Source organism: Sciurus vulgaris (assembly GCF_902686455.1).
Source record: "Sciurus vulgaris genome assembly, chromosome: 7".
In the NCBI taxonomy this organism is placed as follows: domain Eukaryota; kingdom Metazoa; phylum Chordata; class Mammalia; order Rodentia; family Sciuridae; genus Sciurus; species Sciurus vulgaris.
Window position 1 is genome coordinate 8,233,984 of NC_136467.1, and position 23,352 is coordinate 8,257,335.

At 43.3% G+C, this 23,352-nt stretch overlaps 1 protein-coding gene and 1 long non-coding RNA gene across 2 annotated transcripts; one reads left to right on the plus strand and one right to left on the minus strand.

The window, feature by feature from the left end:
* Positions 1–393: 393 nt before the first annotated feature.
* LOC306666756 lies at positions 394–8,472 on the minus strand. The gene is made up of 2 exons (XR_013765393.1): positions 7,904–8,472; positions 394–6,111 (listed from the first exon to the last, which is right to left on the minus strand). It is a non-coding gene; the product is annotated as an uncharacterized lncRNA (long non-coding RNA).
* A 140-nt stretch (positions 8,473–8,612) lies between these two features.
* Positions 8,613–21,526, plus strand: SOD2 (superoxide dismutase 2). Its single transcript, XM_079148987.1, has 5 exons — positions 8,613–8,759; positions 8,893–9,095; positions 14,093–14,209; positions 16,314–16,493; positions 18,882–21,526. The coding sequence occupies exons 1-5, from the start codon at positions 8,737–8,739 to the stop codon at positions 19,025–19,027; spliced, it is 669 nt and encodes a 222-aa protein (XP_079005113.1). The 5' UTR covers positions 8,613–8,736; the 3' UTR covers positions 19,028–21,526.
* Positions 21,527–23,352: the final 1,826 nt, after the last annotated feature.

Sequence of the window (23,352 nt, forward strand, 5' to 3'; positions counted from 1 at the left end):
TCTCTAAATAAAATACAAAACAGGGCTGGGGATGTGACTCAGTGGTTGGGTGGCCCTGAGTTCAATCCCTGGTTACCACCCCCCAAAAAAAATTTAAAAAAAGGGCTGGGAATGTAGCTCAGTGGTAGAGTGTCTCTGGGGTCAATTCCCAGTATCAAAAATTAATTAATTAATTAGTGTCTGTCAAAGAACAAAAATCACAATTGAAATCTTGATTGGCTTTATGTTTGATTCTAGAATTGGGCAACATTTCATTCCACAAAACAGAATTAAGTATTCCTATAGATTGAACAAAGAAGGTTGGATTTATAGAGAGTGAAAAATTGAAGAAAGCAGAAACAAAAAATGGATTGGTCATTTCAAAGTTACTTTCCTTGGAAAGCAGGACATGGAGACATAAACAATAGGAAAATAAATGACTGGTTAACATCAGACTAATTTTTGTGGAGTAAAGATTAAGGCAGAGGGAACTTCATTTTCATGCCAGATGAAACTAGTGTGCTTGGGAAATTTGGCTGGTTTCTCACTGATCCTGAATTCTTAGCAGGTCAGATAAAGTTTGTTTCAGTTTGGTGACATGGAATTTCAGCAAAGGTCGCTCCATTTTGATTTTCAGCCTTGTTGGGCCCAGTGCAGAAACTCAGCTCAAAACAATACCCTCCTGTGATTTTTATTTAATGTATACTTAGCATGGGAACCCTGACAGTCTTACTTTACATGATCTTATCAATTTCTTAAAACTGAGTCTTTGTCTGATGGGTCACGCCCACCTTCTGGGCATTTACTGAAACAAAAGTCCACATCTTTCTCAGCTCAGAAGAGGGCCTGAGAGCCAGTCCCAGGGATGTCATCATCCAAAGAAGAAGACCTCAGCCTCCAAGACTCCATGGGAGAACAGAACCCTGACCTTAATGATTGCCAGTTGTAATGGTTAATTTGAATTGTCAGCTTGATTGAATTAAGAGATGCCGACGATTAAGAGGCTTCTGGGTGTGTCAATGAGGATGTGTAGGAATGATCGGATGTGGGACAGTGAACGGAAGTGGAGCCCCTCCACAAGTGTGAGCAGCTCTGCCCAACAGGATGGAGGCTTGGATGGAATCAAAGCTGGAAGAACAAGGAAGCAGATGCAGATGCAAGCTTGACTCTTCTTGAACAGGTTCTCAATCGCTGCCCCGATCATCCAAGGATATCAGACTCTCGCTTCTTCACTCTTCCAAAGCGGACTCTGCCAGTGATTCTCCAGGGAGTTTCCAGAAGCCTTGGTCTCAGACTAGGGTAGCACGGTTGATCCTTCTTGTTCTGGGGTTTCCGCCTCTTGGACTGTGCAGCTGCTGGTTCTTCCAGCCCTCCAGCTGCAGACGACCATTGTGGACTATCCACTTCTGGTAGTATAAGCCAATCTAATAAATCCCCTTTTATAATCATACTTCCTGTTGATTCTGTTCCTCTAGAGAACCCTAATACATAAGTCAACAAACACAAATAGCCTAGTCTCATTTACACTTATCAACCCTTTGTACTTTTTACTTCTGACTCTGAGCCCTGCTCACCCTAGTTACTTGCTTTTAGTTGGCTTTAAAATTGCTGATTTCGGAGGCTACATAGCTATCCTCCAAAATAGTAATACATTATTAATCCCCCAGTATCTTTATTGTAGGCATGAACATTGAGGTATGTGTTATGGAGATGTTTGCCTAAGTCATGTTTCAGGGACTTGAGGGCCATTTTTGTGGAAACCACCAACTCTTCACTTGGGGCCTACCAGGTATCCAATAGGTGACCTTTTGACATCAGGAGGCTGGAAATGCCCTCGGCTGATGCACACGCTGTCATTTTCTGAACATGTACCTCATGAAGAGCCATGAGGACTGGTTAAGCACATGCAGATCACTGATTACTTCCCTTCCAATCTCATTTCCCCATGCCTGAAATCACCATGCTTCTTTATCCCATAAACATCCCCAAACCCTGTCATCAGAGAGGTGGATTTGAGGCTGGGGTCCCCTGTCTCCTCATACCTGTGCACCTCAGGAGTATTCATTTCAGTCATGGACATACTGCAGTGGGCAAAACAGGCCTGGTTTGGTGACAATCTCACCAAAAGACCATATAGATATAAGCTGATACTGGAGTAGTGATCTGGGCCAGGATGGTAGAGTTTGGGATATACCTGAGAGGGAACACGGGTTCCCACAAATGCTCTGGCCTTTTTACAGTTCCCAGTGGACTACGTTCTGGCACAGAACCTCAGTGATGCACAAGGCCATGCGTCCTGTGTATAGATGGAGATGTAGCCAGCCAAGATCCTTACACCTGGTCACAGTCCTCAGTGCTCTGGGTCACTCCTAAGTGATTTGGTAGCTCTTGAGAGTTGTTCTTAGAACTGTGCTGAGTCCAGCTTGGAGGTGCATGCTATAATCCCAGTGATTTGGGAGGTTGAGGCAGAAGGATTGCAGGTTCAAGGCCAGCTTCAGTAACTTAGAGAGGCCCTAAGCAACTTAGTAAGACCCTCTCTGAAGATCAAAAGGGCTGGGATGTGGCTGAGTGTTTAAGCAACCCCCTAGGTTTATTCCCCAGTACCAAAAACAAACAAACAAAACTTGAACCCACACAAACAAGACAGGGTTGAGTTCAATGTTGGAGGGCATTAGATCCATTTCATAGCACCATATCCAGACAAAAGATTTGGCAGAAAACAATACTGGCAATTGAATAGCAACACAGTTGTATCTTTTTCTATTTTTTTTTTTTTTGTACTGGGGATTTAACCCAGTGCTTAACTCTATTGCCTTTTTATTTTCTATTTTCAAATAGGGTCTCGCTAAGTTGCTTAGGGTCTCACTAAGTCACCAAGGCTGGCCTCACCTTTTCAATGGTCTTGCCTCAGCTTCTCAAGTTGTCGGGATTATAGGCATATGCCTCTGTGCCCAGTTGTGTCTTCTTATCCAACTGAGCCCATAGTTTTTTTAAAAATTGTTTTAGTTGGTGTATTATAATTATACATAATAGTGGGATTCATTGTGACATATTTGCACATGTACATAACATAGTTTGGTCAATTTCATTCACACATTTTTTTTTTTTTTTTGGGTACTGGGGAGTGAATCCAGGGGCACACAATCACTGGGCTACATCCCCAGCCCTTTTTTGTATTTTATTTAGAGACGGTCTCACTGAGTTGCTTAGGTCCTTGCTAAATTGCTCAGGCTGGCCTTGAACTCTCAATCCTCCTGCCTTAGCCTCTGGAGTCACTGGGATTACCAGCATGCCCTACCACACCCAACTACATAATTGTTTTTGAGTCAGAAATTTCACTAGTTCCTTTAAGCAAGTACAGTTTTACTTTACTTCATTCAACTGGAAGGAATTTCAGTGCAGACAGAAGATGCATTTTCAAGCTCAAGTTGTTGTTACTGTCATATGTCATTGCATTCACTTCCCAGAACTGGGTTTCTAATCCTGTTATATAGTTTTCCCCAATGTTGAAATTGAGGTTTTTGGAATTTCAGCTGTCAGGATTTCCACATTCAGGATTATACTCTTTCAAAATAGTGATTTCAGGATTTTATACTTTAGGGATTTGGAGTTTTGGGGATTGCAACATTCAGGATCATAGCATAGGATTATGATCAACACTGGATACAAGGCCTTCTTAGATTCTTGCCTGGGTAAGATTTGTGACATACAAAAGAAAAAGAGAAAGCATAAGAGAAAAACAAGAGTCTAGCTAGATCATTCTATTAATGGTCAGCATTTATGCCCAAGAGTGTGGAAACAAAGTTTTGAAGGATTTGTAGCAAAAACTGCCATTTTCTAATCTACTACTTGTTTTTCTTTTACTTACAGGATTCCACATTTTTCAAACTGAAAATGTGCACAGCTAAATCATTACATTTCCCAGCTTTCCTTCTGGCTAATTGTAGCTTTCTATGTAAATTTCGACCAGTGATCTGTGAGTAGATCCCACAGAGGATCTGATTTTTTTTTTAAAGATTCCCACATAACTTGAACTTTTAATTATTATATCAATTTCAGAGTTGGCTTTGGAAGACACAAATTAAGACACAAATCATGAAGAATACTATTTGACACATAGTATTAAATAATTCTTTTTTGTGGTGTCAGTTCACTGTCAATGAATTCTCTTGGTTTTCATTTCTCTTAAAGTACCTTTATTTCACTTTCATTTTTGAAGGATTTTTTTTTTTAACAGAACTTACTTTTTAAAGCAGTTTGGATTCATAGAAAAATTGAGCAAAAGGTACAAAAAGTTCCCGTATACTTCTTGTCCCTAAATATGCATAGACTCCCTGGTTATCAATATCCCCAGATTGGCACATAAATTACTCTTGTTGAACCTGAACTGACACATCACCAAGAGTCTGTGGTTTGCTCTAAGGTTCATTTGGTGTTGTGTATTCTATGGGTTTGAACAAATATATAAGGATGTGTAATCCACCATTAAAGTATCATAAGAGCCATTTCATTGCCCTAAAAACAGCCTCTTTGCTCCACTTAGTCACGCTTCCCTCTCCACCCAACTCCTGGCAATGATTAATCTATATACTTTTCCCATGGTTTTTACCTTTTCCAGAATCACACCGTATGTAGCATATTAGATCGACTACTTCTGCTTAGCAATATGCATTGACATTTTCTTCCATATCTTTTAATGGTTTGATTGCTCACTTGTTAGCATTGAATAACATTCCATTGTGGATGTATCCCAGTTGTCTTATCCATTCACCTACTGAAGGACAGCAGAGATTTTCTCCAGTTTTTGGCAATTAGGAAGCCTCTATAAACATCTGCATACATGTTCTTATGTGGGCATAAATTTTTAATTCCTCTGGGTAAATACCAAGAAGTACATTTGATAGATCAGAAAATAAGCTTATTTAATTTTGTAAGAAATTGCCAAAAAGTCACTACCATTTTTCACTCCCACCAACAATAAGCAAGAGTTCCTGTAGCTCACGCCTGTAATCCCAGTAACTCAGGAGGCTATGCGAGGTGGATCACAGAATTCGAGGTCAGTCTCAGCAACATAGCAAGATCCTACCTATCTCAAAAATTTAAAAGGACTGGGACTATAGCTCAGTGGTAGAGCACCCTTGGGTTCAATTTCCAGTGCAAAAACAAAAACAGAAAAATGGTTCAGTGACTCCATAACCTCATTAGCATTTTGTATCAGGGTTCTGGATTTTGGCCATTATAATAGGTGTGCAGTGATGTCTCATTGTTTTAATTTGCATCTTTTTTTAATTTAAATTTTTTATTTTTATAGACTGCATTTTGATTCATTGTACACAAATGGGGTGTAACTTTTCATTTCTATGGTTGTGCACAGTGTAGATTCACACCATTCATGTAATCATACATACACATAGGGTCCACAGAGGATCCTTAGAAAGAGGCAGATGGAAGCCAGCCCTTTGTGCTTTTCCCTTCCTGGAAAGGTAATAACACGGCTGGTGCTTTGGAAGCTGTAACAGATCATGAGGAGCTTTGGCGACAGAGGAGCTTGTATTCTTTCTTTTCTATTTTTTTAAAAGTCTTTTTGGTTCTGGCGATTGAACCTAGGGGTGCTTTTACCACTGAGCTATACACCCAGCCCTTTTTTATTCTGAGACAAGGTCTCACTAAGTTACCCAGGCTGGCCTTGAACTTGCGATCCTCCTGCCTCAGCCTCCTGAGTTGCTGGGATTACAGGCATGTGTCATCACACCTAGTGAGCTTGTGTCCTTGATGACTTCACTGAACTGTCATCTCAGTCCAGACCTTGTACACAAGGGGGAATATGCTCTTTTGTGTTTAAGACAATGCAACTGGCTCTCTGTTACTAGAATGGGAATGCATTTTATAGCTGACTTAAAATTACAGCTGACTTGGAATTGGTTGCCTTCTCCCATCAATACATGTACTATGGGCGTCTCATGAAGGCCATGAAGTAGCCCGAGGAAGTTTATCTGAGAGAAGTGCATACTCATGGTGCTCTGATGTTGCAGAGGATGTCGTGAGCTGCCTGGAATAAGAGCAAGAACCCAGTTGACAGTAATGTAACTTCCTGCGGGTACATGAACGGGAGGTTCTCCTTTCACAGGTCACCTGAAAAAGAAAAAGAAGCTAGTTTATCAGGTGTGCAAGGCAAAGATGACCATCAACTTCTCTTTATCTCCCGCCCCCAACCTCCTTGGCTCAGTGCTTGGTGTTCCGGAGGTTGGGTGGTCTTTTGAAAGGGTGGAGCTGAGGCAGTTATGATGTTAGGGTACTTCTTTTTGCTTTTGTCACTCCCCCTGTCCCCAACATTTGTTGCTTGTTTTTGAACATACCCTAGTGTGAAAAGCCATCCATATCTACCAGAATCGGATTTGGCTGAGCCAGGGGATACAGAAGCCTGACTCCCAGGAACTGGCAGTCATGACAGACTGTTCCAGATAACCTAGGAAGCAGTGGCCCTGTGTGGGAGTGGCTTACCGTCTAATTGGTATGCTAGTTCTCTGACCAAATGGCTTCTTTAGTTCCACCCCATCCTTTTCCTTGCAGAAGAAGCCCCTCTTGGTCCCCCCTGTGTGTCTAAAATAAAGGAGAGGTGGGCTACTCCATGTTGCTAGAGACCAGATCTGGTATAGCCCGACCTGTCACACCCCCTGCCATTTGAAAAGAGTATTGACTCTTGTGTGTTTACTGACTAGATGTTTATAGGTAATTGATTTATTGCTGCCAAGCCGACCGGCAGTTAATGCTTCCCTCATCCACTCCAGACATGGCTGAAACCCCTGTACCCTTGGGGTCAGTTAGTCTCAAAGTAGCATATCTGTACAGATAAGAAGTGCGCTCAAACAGCTTGACCATGCTCTGAGTGATGTTCTGTTCTCACTAGATCAAGCCCCTTCATTACAGTGCCCACCCCACCACTGAATTCTGTTGTTTCACCCTTCAAAATGCTGTTTTCCCCCAAGTTCCCATAGCTAGCACTCTAAAAGTGGCCACTACACCTTTTGCTGCGATTAATGCATTAGCTTCCTAACTAGCCTGGTCCTCATGAAAAACTACTTTTGGGGGTCTGACCGCAGCTAACAGATGGCTCAGCTTCCCTTGCCAACCATATCAAACCCATGCTCTTCTGGGTTTTAAGAATTTCCATGAGGACCCAACCTGAATTTCCTCCTTCACCCCAACACATGCCCTGAGTTTCATTCTCCTGCCATCTGTAAACAAGCCCAGCCCTTCCTGGAAGTTCCTTTTTGCCTGATGGGAAACCTAGTCATCCTTGGAAGGGCTGCAAAGGGGGTGGAAGAAACAACAGAAACCCTACTCAGCACCAGCTCCCCACCCCGCTTTTTTTGAGAGGGATCTGGCTGTGTTGCCTAGGCTGGCCTCCAGTTTGTGGGCTTCAGTGGTGCTCCCACCTCAGCTACCTGGGTAGCCGGGACTTCGGCTGGCACCGCTATCCTGGCGTTGCATCCTTTGATATTCTATTCAGTAAAGACCCAAATCATGTCAAAGACAGGTTAATGTTTTCCTAATTAGCACAAGTCATGATTTTTTTTTTTTAATTGTTGAGAAAACGTTTGGTACAGCTTATTGGACTATAAAACAGCACAGGAAAGATTTCTCTGTTGTTCTGTAGCTTGACTAACTGGGCTTAGTATTCAGGAAGTATAAACTTTTGAGTTTTGAGTTCTAATTCCAACTTTTTTTTGTTTGTTTGTTTGTACTGGGGATTGAACCCAGGGATGCTCTACCACTGAACTGCAGTCTTTTTTATTTTTTATTTTGAGACAGGGTCTAAGTTGCCAAGGCTGGTCTTGAATTTGCGATCCTCCTGCCTCAACCTCCAGAGGCCCTCGGATTGTGGACATGCGCCACATTGTTGCCTCTAATCCCCGACTCTTACCTTATTAACGTGGGACCACTGCAAGCTGTTTAACCTGAGACACGATTTCATTGTCGCCTGGAGCCGACCACACATACATTTAAAAAGATAAATGAATGTAAATCTTGCAGTGTAGTCCATGGTAGACGTTCAATAGCAGCACTAATGTTAGGCGGCCAGCGCGGATAGATAGGGCTGGCCTGGCCTCTGGCCGGGTGAAGGCCCCAAGGCCAGTTTACTTGCAAAGCAAGGTCACTGGGGGCATCTGGCAAGAAGACTAAACATGAGGGCACTCCCTTCACCCTCCACTAACACGCTGGCTGGGCGACCCTGCCTTCCCGAAGGACGGTCCCCGGGGCCCACAGAGAGAGAGCCAAGGCCTCAAAACCTTTCCGGGGGCGGCCTCCCCACCCAGCGCCTAACAGCACCACCGCAGAAAGGAGGGGCAGAGCGGCAAAGGGCCTTGCGGGCCACGCCTCCGGAGGGGCGGAGACTGGGGGGGGCGGACCCTCGGACCATACCAATTGCACACCCTGGGGGGGTAACGTGCGACTTTCGCAACACGTCGCAGAACCGCGGCAGATAGGCAGCGGGGTGGTAGCGACAGAAAGAAAGTTTGAAGCCCCTTCTTGCAGTCCCCTGGGCCCAGGGTGTGAGGCCTGCGCGGGAGGACAGGCCTACGGCCGCCCGGGTCCCCCCGCGTCCCTCCCGTAGTGGGCGTGGCCGGAGGGGGCGGGGTCCGGACGCGACTGTCCTTGTGCGCGGCCGCGGACGCCGCGGTGCAGACGCTCGCTCGCCGGGGTCTGCGCCGGGATTGAGAGGCTCTGAGGCCGCGGTCGCGGGTAGCGAGCGCTATGTTGTGCCGGGCTGTGTGCAGGTGAGGCGCGGGCGCCGGTGCCCCGGGCGAGCACCGCCGGGGGCGGCAGGCGTCCGGTGCGTGCGTCGGGACGCGGGCGGGCGGGCGGGCGCAGGCGGACTGCGCGTGACCGGCGGTGCCCTCTGCCTTCCAGCGCGGGTGCGAGGCTGGCCCCGGCCCTGGGGGCTCTGGGCTGCCGGCAGAAGCACAGCCTCCCCGACCTGCCCTACGACTACGGCGCCCTGGAGCCGCACATCAACGCCCAGATCATGCAGCTGCACCACAGCAAGCACCACGCGGCCTACGTGAACAACCTGAACGCCACCGAGGAGCAGTACCGCGAGGCGCTGGCCAAGGGTGGGTGCCCGCGCCCGCGGAGCCCCGCTCGGGGTTCGCCCCAGCACGAGACCGCCCTGAAACACGGTCCTCCTTACTGCCCTGTGTCCTGATTAGTTTATGTGAACTTTCCTTACTGTCTCGGAAGACGGGGCCCCACGAAGGGACTTGTCAGTGCCTTTTACACTTCGAAGTCGGTTTGTTTCCCTTGAGAGGGAGCGCTTCGCTAGCTCGTGCCTGCATGCTAGCATTTAGGAATTTGCACTTGTTATGTAATGTGCTGTTAGGAGTGATTGGTCTCTCAGGTAGGTTTGCCAACCATTTGCAGCAGGGCGGAGAGCACCCGTACACTTGTTGCCCAGATGCAAGTGCCCTTGAGTGTTGGGGTCAGTCCTGAAAGAGGTGGGCTGGGGTTTTGCTGTCCCCACTTACTGTCTGTGTGTCCGGGCCTAGGTGGAGGAGGACAGCTTCTCTACCTCCTTTTTCAGGTGCACTGTAGCATTAAGCAAGCAGAGTCAGGTGTGGTCCCTCTGATAGTGGGAGACCAAAGGAGAAGACTGCGTGGTGATATGAACAGTGGTCCTTGACATCTTCCTGGAACTTCCTGAGAGTCCATCCTAGGACTGGGAGATTCCCTGTATCCTGAGCTGCCCTGCACTGTGAAATTTATTTACTTTATGCAGGAGAGAAGAGGCAGGAGTTAGCATTATGATGGTCATTATTCAAAAGTACTTACCTGGCTGTGAGACAGGTCAGGCCCCTGTAGACTTGATTTCTTGTTTTAACTTAGGGGTCCAAGTTCACAATAAAAAGTCATTCTGTGGGAAACTATTTGTAAATTGAATTAACATATCATATGATGTTAACTTTTTTTTTTTTGTACCAGGAATTGAACCCGGGGGTGCTTAACCACTGAGCCACATCCCCAGCCCTTTTTATTTTTCACTTTGCGACAAGATCTAGATTATTTAGGGCCTAATTAAGTTGCTGAACCTGGCTTTGAACTTGTGATCTGCCGGTCTCAGCCTCCTAAGTTGCTGGGATTATAGGTGTGGGCACGGCACCTGGCTATTTTTTTTTTGATGAGCTGAGTTGATAAAACCAGTAGCCCATGGACTTTTTGTGTTTTTGCCTCTGGAGGTATATGTGGAAATATTGTGTTTTAATATCTAAGCAAATAATATTTTGTCCTTTTTCCATTAGTTTGCACAACTGAAAAATAACTGATAGTTGCTTTCAGATTATCTGTATTGCTTGATAAACTACACAGTAAAGAAATTTAGTTGTTTTAGAAATGTGGTGTTTTTTTTTTTTTTTTTTTTTTTTTTTTTTGGCGGTGCTGGGGATTGAACTCAAGGTCTTGTGCTTACAAGGCAAGTGCTCTACCAACTGAGCTATCTCCCCAGCTAGAAATGTACTTTTATTGAATTTCAGGCCTGTGAAATTTGTTGAGTAATTTTCAGAGTGATATCTGGTTGACGAGAGGCATCTAGTGGAAAGATGTAGTATTTTAGCTGGATCGTGTTCCAGGTAAATGACTAGACCCAAAGAGGAGGAAGTTACCACATTCTGGAAGATTTGCTTGCAACAATCAGATGAACCTTGAATACGGAAAAAGGCTGTGATTTAGGAAATAACAAGTGCGTGAGGGATGTGGTAATGGGGAAGCTGGGGAAGCTCCCAGTTGCGAAAGTATTTCCAGCACAGCAGCATCTGACACCTGGGAAAGGGTCTTGCCAAGATTTTACAGACAGTGTAGTTTTAATCCCTTGTGGAATCAAAGCTTTGCTTCTTTAGTGAGAATCAGAAAAGAAAAGTGCTGTCACACTGCAGTATTATATTGCCTGTGAGTTAACAGGTACTTGCAGAGCTCCCTGTACATAGAGATTGTATTTTTGAAATTATTATCAAGTTAGACTTTCATATCTCCAAGATTGGGATAAGAGTATAAGTAACATAACATAATAATCTCATCATAACTGATTTTTCAACCGAAAGTTCTTAACTTTTATTTTATTGCATTTGAGGAGAAAAACCTGATCTGAAACCAAAAAAAAGTTAAACTTCAGAAAAGTCTAAAGAGCAGGTATTAAGCCCCTAAATGTCTATTAAAATCTAAAATTGGCTAAGCAAACTTTAAGATGTTGAGATTATTAATTTTTATTTTTTTGACGTATTGGGGATTAAGAGATTGAACCCAGGGCCTGGCATATGCCGGGAAGCACTGAGCTACTTCCCCAGCCCTTTTTATTTTGTTTTGTGACAGGCTAACCTTGAATTTACAATCCTTCAGCCTCAGCCTACTAAGTAGCCAGGGTTACGTGCATGCACTACTGTGCCCAGCTCAAAATTTTGAGTTTATTAGATTATCCATGTTTCCTTCTCATTTAGAAAAACAAACTGGGGCATGCCGGTAATCCCAGAGACTGGAGGCTGAGGAAGGAGGATTGCAAATTGGAGACCAGTCTCAGTAACTGTCTCAAAATGAAAATGGACTGGGGATATTGCTCAATGGGAGAGCACCCCTGGGTTTGATCCCTAGTACTGCAACAACAAAAAAGCATAAAACCTGTGTTTACATTTTTAGGGTGATTCCAAGGAAAATCAACAAGGGAAGCACTGATTTATAAGTCTATTTTTATACATTTGATAATAGTTTTTATATATTTTGTAAATACTCGAAGAATGAAAAAAATTGATATCTTGAAAGAAAATCCTCAGAGGTTATCTGTGGATTCAGAAAATCACTTAATCTTCTCCTCCTGAATTGCTTAACAATCGGAGATTTGGCCTGTTTCAAGAAGATAGAATTTCTTACCTCCGCCCCCCCCCCCCCCGCCCCCGCCTTCACTACTGTGGATTGAACTCCCCAGCACTTTATTTTTTATTTTGAGACAGGGCCTTGCTAAGTTATCTAGGCTGGCCTCCAATTTGTGATCTTCCTGCCTCAGCCTCTGGAGTAGCTGGAATGATAGGCATGCGCCACCTTACCTGCACCTAGGTTCTTCACAGAGTTCAGAACAGAAGTTGAGAACTTGTTCCCCATTGTGGCTCCAGGAGCGCAGACCTCTCAGCAGTTCCCTTTCACGTTGCGTCTCTTGATATTTTGAATAGTAAGCACTTGAAACATTTCGAACAAGGGAATTTCTATTTTTTCCTAATACTTAAGTTAATCTGTAGTTTCTGGAAGGAACAAAAAAATTCACTTTACCTACTTGTTTATCAAGCTAGAAAAAAACCTTTTTTATTTCAGCTTATTTTATCTAGTGTTTTGAGAATATATTCAGGTAGTTTAAACATGTAAACCGTAGGTTAAAGAAGGTTAATTTTTTCTCAGAAATTGCACTCAATGTATTTAATCATCTAGTGAATCAAGAAATACTTATTGAGTGCCTGCTATGTATCGGGGCAGTATGTTAGGAACTGAGAACAGAAGCCATACACAGAAGCCACTGTGCCAGTGACTTGGGAGACTGGGGCAGGAGGATCATAAGTTTGAGGCCAGCCTCAGCAATTTAGAGACCGCCCCCATCTCAAAATAAAAACATGAAAAGGGCTGAAGCTATAGTTCGCTGGTAGAACACCCCTGGGTTCAGTCCCCAGTACCAGAAACAAAAAATGGAAAACCAAACCGTCGCCCTCGCTGGGAGACATGAGCAGTGTGCCAGGAGTTACATGGCCTTGAAAGACAGGTAGGATAAGGGGCCTGGAGGGTGACGGGAACTGCCAGTTTGTACGTCCCAGCTAAAGTCTGGTGAGGGTGCCGTTTGAGTGGAGGCCTGAAGGAGAGGCACGAGGGCCAAGCCTGAGGCCGCAGCTGGGAAGCGTGTTCCAGCAGAGGCAGCGGTGGTCAGCCTTGGCAGGTGCCCGCTGAGCTCATTGTGGAAAGCTCGTGGGCCAGTGTGGCTGGCAACACATCGGTGACTTGCCTCCTCGTAGTTAGGACTTAGGGATGGCTCCTCGCGAGCACACCTGTTGGAAAGGGGGTGTGGCCCTGATGCAGGTGGGGTCCACTGCTGCTGCGTACCGACAGGTAGCAGCAGAGTTATGGAGAAGGGATTGGACTCTGGATGTCTTTTTTTGGGGGGATGGGGTACGGGATTGAATCCAGGGGTGTTCTACCACAGCTTCCTCCCAGCCATTTTTAATTTTAATTTTTAAGAAAGGTTCTTTTGAGGTTGTAGAGACTGGCCTTGAATTTGCAGTTCTGTTGTGACCTCCAGAGTTGCAGGGATTACAGGCGTGCAGCACTGTTTCCTAGGGGGAGAGCTGGTTTTTGCTGATGGATGTGCTAATAGATTGGGTATAGGATGAGAAAGGAGAGGAAGTAAGTTTGGGGTTGTAAATCAGGAGTTCAGTGTGAGTAAGTTGAGTTTTTTGTTGATGTCACTTCAAAATGTTTGCTTCTTGGTGCAGTGGCACATGCTTGTAATCCCAGTGGCTTGGGAGGAGGATCACAATGAGTTCAAAGCCAGCCTCAGCAACCGTGACGTGCTGAGCAACTCAGTGAGACCCTGTCTCTAAATAAAGTACAGAATACGTCTGAGGATGTGGCTCAGTGGTCGAGTGCCCCTGAGTTCAATCCCCAGTACCCCCACCCTGCAAAAAAAGTTTCTCAATAAATAGTTATCTGTTTTGAAAATGAGAGCCGAAACTTTTTCATGTTGAAGTATAGCTCATTTACTGTACTTTCTTTGCTCTCTTTAGTGGTTTATTGCTGAAGTCTGTTCTATCTAAGAGAACCAGAGCCTTTGGCCATCAGGAGTGAATCTTCTCCTAGCTTTATCTTCCCTGCTGTGCTTACCAGTTCTGCATGTGATTAATTGAACTGAAAATCCACTGGGTGTATAATTTTGGGAGAGTCCTTTTTTTTTGGAAGTTGCTGAATTTTAGAACAAACTGGGATGTAATAGATAAGTTGGTATAATTATCTGATGTCGTACAAAGGAAAAAATAGTGTTAGGGAGGTTAAAGGATGAAAATATTTTTAAAAACGTGTTTGCATTTTGACATTTCAGGAGATGTTACAACTCAGGTAGCCCTTCAGCCTGCCCTGAAGTTCAATGGAGGAGGTCACATCAATCACACCATTTTCTGGACAAATTTGAGTCCTAATGGTGGTGGAGAACCCAAAGGTTGGTATATATTGGTTCAACCTTATCTATATTTTTGCATAGTAGGAAAGATTGTTGATTTTTTTCCCTTTTTTCTTTGGTACTGGACTCAAACCCAGGATCTTATGCATGCTAAGCATATACTCTACTACTGAGCTGTATCCCCAGTGCATTTTTGATTTTCTTGTTACCCTAATTCTCTCTGAAGTACCATAGTGGCATATTTTTCATAGCAAGGGGCATAACAAAGTTGTAACTTTCCAAGGAAAAAGTAGAAATGGGGAATATGTTCAGGTAGTTATGTCTTCCGTTTTCACACACACAATTTCACATACAGTGCCCCTTCTTAGTTTAAATATTAGGGAAAGACTAAGAAACGGTTTTTAGAAAAGTTTAAATTTCCACTTACTAGCCCTGGGACCTCCAGGGTAAGACACTTAATCATCGTACTTGCTTCATCTGTGTGAGACAGAGGGAATAATGGGGTTTTTTTTTTCAAAATGTAAAGTGCTGAGAAAGGTGTCTTTATTATTAATGTTCCTGATATGAAGTTACTTCTCACAGGAAATTAGGTTTTCCAGATGTTTTTTAAAAAATTGCAAGTAGGGCTGAAGCTGTGGCTCAGTGGTAGAACACTTGCCTAGCATGTGTGAGGCCCTGGGTAACAAACCCCTGCAGGTAACAAGGGCATACAGAGCGGATGTCTGGTTCACCATTGTCAGTGTGGCCATCTGTGCAGCTTGAGGCCCAGTTGACCTAGTTATCCCCCCGCCCTGCCCCCTGCAGGTGTGGAGCATAAGTACAAGGTTCCTTTTTTTATAGGACAGTTGCTGAAGGCCATCAAATGTGACTTCAGTTTCTTGTAGAGTTTTAGGAAAAACTGACAGCTGTCTCTGTTGGAGCCCATAAGTCTGGGCTCCTTACACATACCCTAAATTTTCTGTGATTTTACTGTTTTTTTTTTTTTTTTTTTTAATGTATATATTGTTTTAGTTGTGATTGACATAACAAAACTTTATTTTATTTATTTTTATGTGGTGCTGAGGATCGAACCCAGTGCCTCACACATGCTAGGCAAGAGTTCTCCTGAGCCTGACCCCAGCCGTTACTGTTTGTTTCTAATCAGCATTATCCCAGGCAGCCTGGGAAAGAAGCAGTTTCCCTTGGGGTGATCTTAAATGGGGGAGTAAGTCTGGGAAAATAGAAAATTTATTCCTGCTGAGTGAGGCCTTAGAATTGTGACTAAATGCTTTTGAGGTTTTGTCAGCTACCAGAATATCAGATATACCCATATTCAACCAATGGTTTTGGCATTCTTTGCCATTTTGTATCATCTGTACCCTTTGATTCCATTTGAACTTATAAAGATGATTACTTTTAATCCAGTAGCCTAAGAAAAGTGAGATTTTTTTTGACCCAGTTAATTTAGTTGATATGCTTGATGTAGAATTAATTCTACAATGTTACAGAATGAAAAGACTGGCTCTTATTTCCTTTTTTTTTTTTTTTCCCCCAGTATAGAAGATAGAACCTCACACTTGCTAAGCAAGTGCTCTGCCACTGAGCCGTGTCCCAGCCCAGTTATAGCTCTTCAAGTATACCCTTAATTCAGTAATAGAAGGGAAAAATCACCCTGTTTAGAATAATCAAGACAGGAAGATCATGCCTGCACAGTGGTGCACACCTGTAATCCCAGCGACTTGGAGGCTGAGGTAGGAGGGAAGATCTAGGAGCCTCAGAGGAGAACTAAATTATAGCCATAACTTTTTATTCTCCAGTGGGGACATAGAGTAAGTAGGGTAGAAGTCAAAATAAAAATTTCTCTTGAGGGGGAAACATTTTAAAGAACCAGTAGAAAATATCATTTCTTCACAACACAGTGAATGAAGAAGTCCCTAGCAGCATTAGACTAGCTTCACTAAGAACCACGTGGGTTATAGCCGAGACACATCCTGCTGTCAGCAGGAGGAAAGCTGGTGTGATGTAGGCTTGCTGGATTATGTTTATCTTTTGTATGTTGTTTGTCTGTTTCTTGGGCCATGTGACAGGAATATTTTAATATACATAATATAATATTTTATTGTGATTGTTGAAATCCGTTTGTATTTTGAATCTTTTTTTATAGGAGAGTTGCTGGAAGCCATCAAACGTGACTTTGGTTCCTTCGACAAGTTTAAGGAGAAGCTGACAGCTGTCTCTGTTGGTGTCCAGGGCTCAGGTTGGGGTTGGCTCGGTTTCAATAAGGAGCAGCGACGCTTGCAGATAGCTGCCTGTTCTAATCAGGATCCATTGCAAGGAACAACAGGTTAATTAAAAACTTATTTCATTTGGGAGATGCGGCTTATGTAAGGCACATAACTAGAAGTAGGGAAAACTAAGTGTCTAAGCTTACTATGAACATAAAATAGTTTGAACAAATCTTAATACCCAGGGTCTTGAGTAAGTAAAAATGCCTTAAGAGTTCTTGATATTTCGAAGCTCAAGCTGGGGCCCACATCTGCTCTGGTGCTGTCCCCTCTGCCAGCACTTGTGCTTAAGCTGGGATGAGAACTAGGCTTTCCATGCTCTGCCTTTGGTATGTGAAAGTGTTCGGCTTGGTCAGGCCTGGCACAGCAAATCCTTCTTTTCTGTTGAACCTGATTGAATTAGTAACCCCTAATAACATGTCACTGAAGAGTGCAGGATATGGAGTCAGAAGTCACAGGCAGTCAGCCGGGGCCCTAAGCCTGGATGCAGTGAATTTTACTTGATACCTTAACATCAGGCGGTGGTAGTTCTCTGCCACCTCTCCCCTTGTACTCACCCAATCCACTTCCCTGACACAGTTGGATTTTGCTAGAATCCAAACAGTTTGGGAGAGTACTACAAGAATCACAGACTCGTGAGCACTGAATGCTGCCGATCAGCTGCAGCACAAGGTCCCTGATGGAAATACTGGTTTCTGTGAGAATCCGAGCGCTGCACTTCTTTCTCTTCTGCTTGAAGAAAGCCCGTTGGGTGATAAGACATGGCTGTTTACATCTTGGAAAATCATTAAAAGCTTTGCTACTTTATTAATGATAAATTAGGCAACACACCTCACAGCTGGTCAAGATGTACTGATTGAGAATTGTTTTAGGAGAGTTTGAGAGTGTATTTTTTCCTTTTTTACTGGTGCATTCTAGTTGTACCTAATGGTGGGATTTGTTATTACATATTCTTATGTGCACACAATATAACAATATAATTCGGCCAATATATTCCCCAGTATTTTCCATTTTTTCCTCCCTCCCCGGCCGGTCCCTTTCCTGAACTGATCTCCCTTTGACTGTGATGGGATCCTTCCTTCTACCTTTCTTTTTTTTTTTTTAATTTAATTTTTTTTTTTTGATTCTTTGTACACAAATGGGGCACAGCTTTTCGTTTCTATGGTTGTACACGATGTAGAGTCACACCGTTTGTGTAGTCATACATGTACACAGGGTGATGATGTCTCAGTCCAGCCTCTTCCCCCGCCCCCTCCCCTCCCCTCATTTCCCTCGACGCAATCCAGCGCTCCTCCATTCCCCCCCCCCCACCTTTTTTTCTTCTTCCTCTCTAGCTTCCACATATGAGAGCAAACATATCACCCTTGACCTTCTGAGTTTGGCTTATGTTGTTTAACATGACGTTCTCCAGTTCCATCCATTTTTCTGCAAATGGCATAATTTTGTTTTTCTTTATGGATGAATAAAACTCCATTGCGTACATGTACCACATTTTTTCTACCCATTCATCCACTGAGGACGGATACCTAGGTGGTTCCTAGTTTGTCCTTTGTGAATTGTGCTGCTACACACATGGACGTGCCTGTAACACTGTGCTATGTAGTGTGCTGCCTTTGAGAATCTTTTTTTAAATTTATCTTTTAATTTTTTACAGACTGCATTTTGATTCATTGTACACAAATGGGGTGCATCATTTCGTTTCTATGGTTATACACGATTTGAGAATCTTTTTAATGAATGTTTTATGGATAGAACTGAGTTCTTCATTTACCCTGGTGGATACCTGAAAATAGTATGTCTTCTCCTTCAGTCCTGTTCAGCGTTCCTTGTTAACTTACTCTTTTATTAGTGCCTCATAACTGGTGTTTACTCCCTAAGACTGCAGATAGCTTTGGGGAGCAGAGCAGGTTTCTCATGAACCTCCGAGTTCTCATGCCTTTTGGAAGAGACAAGGCCTCAACCATATCCCTGCCCCAAGACATAGCTGGGGGCTGGCTGACTCTTTCATGAATACGTCATATTTTAAAAACGGCTATTAAAGTACTGTAGTTACTTGATTTTCCCAAGTCTTTTTTTTTTTGACATTGAGATCAAAACTCAGGACTGCTCTCCCACTGAACTATGACCCCAGCACTTTTTATTTTGAGATAGGGTCTTGCTAAGTTGCCCAGGCTGGCTTCAAACTTGAGATCTTTCTGCTTCAGCCTCCTAAGTAGCTGGGATCCAAATCTGACTTAATTATTTTTACTATTTATCACATTTTCTTCTAAAATAAAGTTTAAAATCTTTTATTTATAGGAATATTCTTACACAAAAAACAAGAAATAGGTAAAATTGTTATAAAGGGTAATTTTGTGTTCATAGAATAATAAAAATTTAAATTGGAAAGCTGCAATGTTTTAAATTGAAATTTAAAGATTTTGCTTTTTTTCTCTTCTTTCTCATAGGTCTTATTCCACTGCTGGGGATTGATGTATGGGAGCATGCTTATTACCTTCAGTATAAAAATGTCAGACCTGATTATCTAAAAGCTATTTGGAATGTAATCAACTGGGACAATGTAACTGAAAGATACATGGCCTGCAAAAAGTAAAACATTATCTTTATGTTGAGTATGTTAAACTTTGACTATTTTTCTAGTAGAGTACTGCATTACTAATAAGCCACTTGATTACAGCACTTACTGATGTTAATATATGACATATGATGGTATATTGATGTTCACATATTTGATAACAATTAGTGTCGTGAATAATTTCCGACTTTAGAATTTTGTTATTAGGGAGGATCATTATGTTGGAGGATCATCACTGCTCTGTGATTCAGTCTTAATTTCTTCAGACAGCTGAACCTGCTAGTTTATAATTATCATAAAACAATAAAAAATATTCTATCCCTGTATTTTGGAGCTTATGGAAAGCCTTGGTAATTCCATTCTGTTGCACTTACTAAAAATGTCATCTTTTGGCCCAGTTGTCACAGTAAAATAGGAAACTGAATATTTCTCTTTTGTACTGAAAATTGTTCTTTTTGTGCATAGTGAGTGGTACTTCTGGTGGCTATCTCCCCATCTTCGCTATGGTCACATGTATAAATAGTTAACCCATCTTGTCATTTAAAAAACATAACTTACTGATGATTGAGAACTGCTTTATTATGAGGACATAATCATGCCTCTGGACTTAGAGAGACTGGTGTAAAATTTTGTTCTCAGACACAGAAGTACGTATTTATAAAAGTGCTCTGGGTGGGCACATCAGGGCCTGGTTGGCACTGCCGGCAGCGGGGACCGCGGGGTGAGGCCTGGGCACTCCCCTTCTCTCCGTCCTGTTGAAGGGCTTCCCTCCTGAAGGCTGTGCCTGACCAGATGCCCCCTTCCCTCGCGGAGGCAGGTGAATTTCTGCCTGGCATCAGGGCCGTCTCCCTCAGGAGACCTCGTTTCCAAAGACACGTTTTGTATTTCTCTTTTCTTCTAAAGAATCTGTGGCCACTACAAACTCAACAGAGGGAAAACCACCCCTAGTCAGCGACAGCGCTTGCGTCCACCCTGTGTGGTTCCGCACAGGAGCACACAGTGCACATGCTGCTTACAGGCGGCAGGGACTCTGCTGTGTCTGGCTCGTCACGCTTCTTCACCTTCACCGTCTTCCTACTTATCTTTAATGGCTCAGTGACACTCTATCAATTGGGCATTTCCTGATTTATTTAACAGGAAATGCCCAATTGATAAATACTTAGTATTTCACTTGCTTTTATTTATCACCAGTTGCGCTCTTGTGAGCAACCCTGTGCACGTAAGGTTTTACTACCTGTTGGGCTATTTTCTTTATTATATAGGTTTTTTCTTAACCTATTTAGTAATGTTTTTCCAAGGTCATTTTAAATATTCCCCCCCCAACTTAATTTTTGCTTTTCTTTTCATGGAAAAATGGAGTAACTTAGCAGTTTCAATATTGAAGACTGAAGTTAAAAAAAAAAAAACACCTTAAATTCAAGGTATTTTTCTTTAGAATCCAGTTAGTAAAGTATTTAGGCTTTCTGAACATCAGCAGTGTTGGCTGTTGACACCTGTGTGTATGTGTGTGCGTGCGCATGGATTCAGACGCCTCGGAGACTGACTGCTGTCCTTTATGTCACAGGGGCATGACTCTTAAGAGTACAGATGGGAGTCACGTGGTTACCACTGGCCTGAGGCATGAGGCAGTGGACTCTGTTTAGTAGACCTTCTAGGAAAGTGGGTCTTTTTGAGAGATGGGCTTTTGAATACACATCATCTGTTCCATCAGGGTTTGTCTTGAGCTAACCAAGATTTGCAGAGTCTACTGACACAAGCTTCCAGATTTTAAAACAAGTCAGTGTTGAAATTTCTACGAGGCTCTCTCTTTGCTTTGGCTTTCCTGTTGACGAGCATGAGGGAAGCACGCTGTCCTCGCTGTTTGTGTCTCCTCCATGCTGGGTTGAGTTTAAGAGATCGAGAGGATTTATGTTCTCACAACTTTAATCATCCTGCAGAAAATGAAGCTAAAACTGTTTAGCTCTCTTTTCCATAATAAGAAAAAGAAGTAAAATTTCCATTTTGTGGAAAAGAACAAATATTGTTCATGCAAGGATTTCTGTGACCAGATCAGTGCCCGCTGCACTCTTAATTGTGCTGGAGGGAAACAGGCAAGCATACATATATTTTCTTTGTATTTGTTGCTCGAACATGTATAGCAATTAAACTTCGATTTGTTGAGAAATTGCTGTATCACATCCCTCAATTTCATGGCCTTAAAATGAGATTTGAGTTTCTGTTGAGCACCTTTAAAAAAGGAATATCAAAACTGTAAAATGAAGGTTGGTGTGTGTTGTGAGTCACGTCTGAAACTGGATGTGGATGGGCTGTATTTCCTGATTCAGTTTCAGGGCAGCTACTCCGGGAGAGCTGCTGGAAACGTGTTTGACAAATGGCTGCTCCTCCTCTTCAGTCTTACTGCTGCTCTTGTGGAGCTGAGGGCTGTCCTCAGATACGCACCAACCCCGGGACCTGCCGAAACCCTGTAGGATTCAGGATACCTTTCATTTAATTCATTAAAGAAACATTGATTTTCCTGTTGTAGGTGTGAAGTTGTCTGATTGTTAATAAGAGTCTGTTAACCATTCAGAGGTCTACATGATGCGTAAGTGTCAAAAACATCAGCAATCCCACAACGCTCTATCATTTTCACTGCCATTCTGTGGAAAAGGAATACCAAATGAGAGGTAGCTGGAATTTTACTCTTAAAACCCAGAAGGTGCTGGGTGCATCTGTAATTCCAGCAGCTCAGGAGGCTGAGGCAGGAGGATTGTTAGTTCAATGCCAGCCTCAGCAACTCAGTGAGACCCTGTCTTTAAATAAAATATAAAAAGTGATGGGGAATGTGGATCAGTGGTTAAGCATCCCTGGGTTCAATCCCTGGTACCAAAAAAAAAAAGATCCCAAAACAAAAAAATCCCCAGAAGGCATCTGAACTATTGTCATTTCTGTGGTAACACCATTTAATTATGTAAAAGCATGTAGTAAACAGTATTAAGGATATAGGGAAACAAAAAGACCAAAACTGTTTTTCCTACTGCCTTACCACTCAACACTTCTGACACCAGTTTCTCTGGTGGATCCTGCTGGGTGTCCTGTAGTTCAGTTCTGTCACTAGCACCTGGGGCGCGAGTCAGATCCCACCCACAAGCAGAGGGTCAGTGCCACAACCCTGCCCCACTGTAGATGCAAATTGCAAGTACTTCGGACCAACCGGCTATAAAGTGGGGTTTCCCTGACCACCCCCTCAGGTTTGATTGCTTTGCTAGAGTGGCTCACAGAACTTAAGAGATCGGGTTTTTTTTTTTGTGTGTGTGTGTGTTGGGGATGAACCCAAGGATGCTTAACCATTGAGCCACATCCCCAGCTCTTTTAATATTCTATTTAGAGACAGGGTCTTGCTAAGTTGCTCAGAGCCTCACTAAACTGTTAACTCTGGCCTTGAACTTGCAATCCTCCTGCCTCAGCCTCCTGAGCTGTGGGATTACTGGCATATGTCACCACATTTGGCTTGGATTTGCTTTTTATTATAAAGGTATAAGATACAAAAGCCAGATGAAGAGGTGCTCAGGGTGAGGTCTGTGGGAAGAGGCACGAAGCTCCCACGCCCTGCCCGGGTACCACCCTCCAGGGGCCTCCATGGATTCAGCTGTCCGGAGGCCCACCCTAACCTCGGGCATTCCAGAGGCTTCTCAGTGGTAGACAGGATTGGTCTTACCATTGGTCACTGGTGATCTATCAGCTTTTAGCCTCTCCCCTCCTTGGAGGTTGAGGAATCGGGCTGAAAGTCCTCTCTATCTGCTTGGTCTTTCTGGTAACCAGCCCCATCCTGAAGCTTCCTAGGGTCCCCAGCCACCAGTCATCTCGGCAAACAAAAGGTAGTTTTTCTGTGATATTTGTTCATTGTTTATTTGTCAAGAGAAACTCTTCCTTAGCCCACATATTCGTGTTCTGTAGCAGGGCCAAGAGGCACTCAGTTCTCGCTCCAGTCAAAATGGCAGTTATCAAGAATATAAGCAATGATAAGTGTTGGCGAGGATGTGGGGAAAAAGCACTCATACATTGCTGGTGGGGCTGCAGATTGGTGCAACCACTTTGGAAAGCAGTGTGGAGATTCCTCAGAAAACTTGGAACGGACCCACCATTTGACCCAGTTATCCCACTCCTTGGTTTATACCCAAAGGAATTAAAATTGATACTATGGTGACACAGCTCAATTCACGATAGCAAAATTATGGAACACACCTAGGTGCCCTTCAACAGATGAATGGATGAAGAAATTGTTGTACATATACACAATGGAATATTATTCAGTCTTGAAGAAGAATGAAATCATGGCATTTGCAGGTGAATCGATGGACTGG

Excerpts from the sequence above, each read along its gene's own strand:
- SOD2 (XM_079148987.1), top strand. The coding sequence starts at position 8,737 with ATGTTGTGCCGGGCTGTGTGCAG. Across the intron at positions 14,210-16,313 it reads TGGTGGTGGAGAACCCAAAG|GAGAGTTGCTGGAAGCCATC; the intron begins GTTGGTATATAT and ends CTTTTTTTATAG. Across the intron at positions 16,494-18,881 it reads TCCATTGCAAGGAACAACAG|GTCTTATTCCACTGCTGGGG; the intron begins GTTAATTAAAAA and ends TCTTTCTCATAG.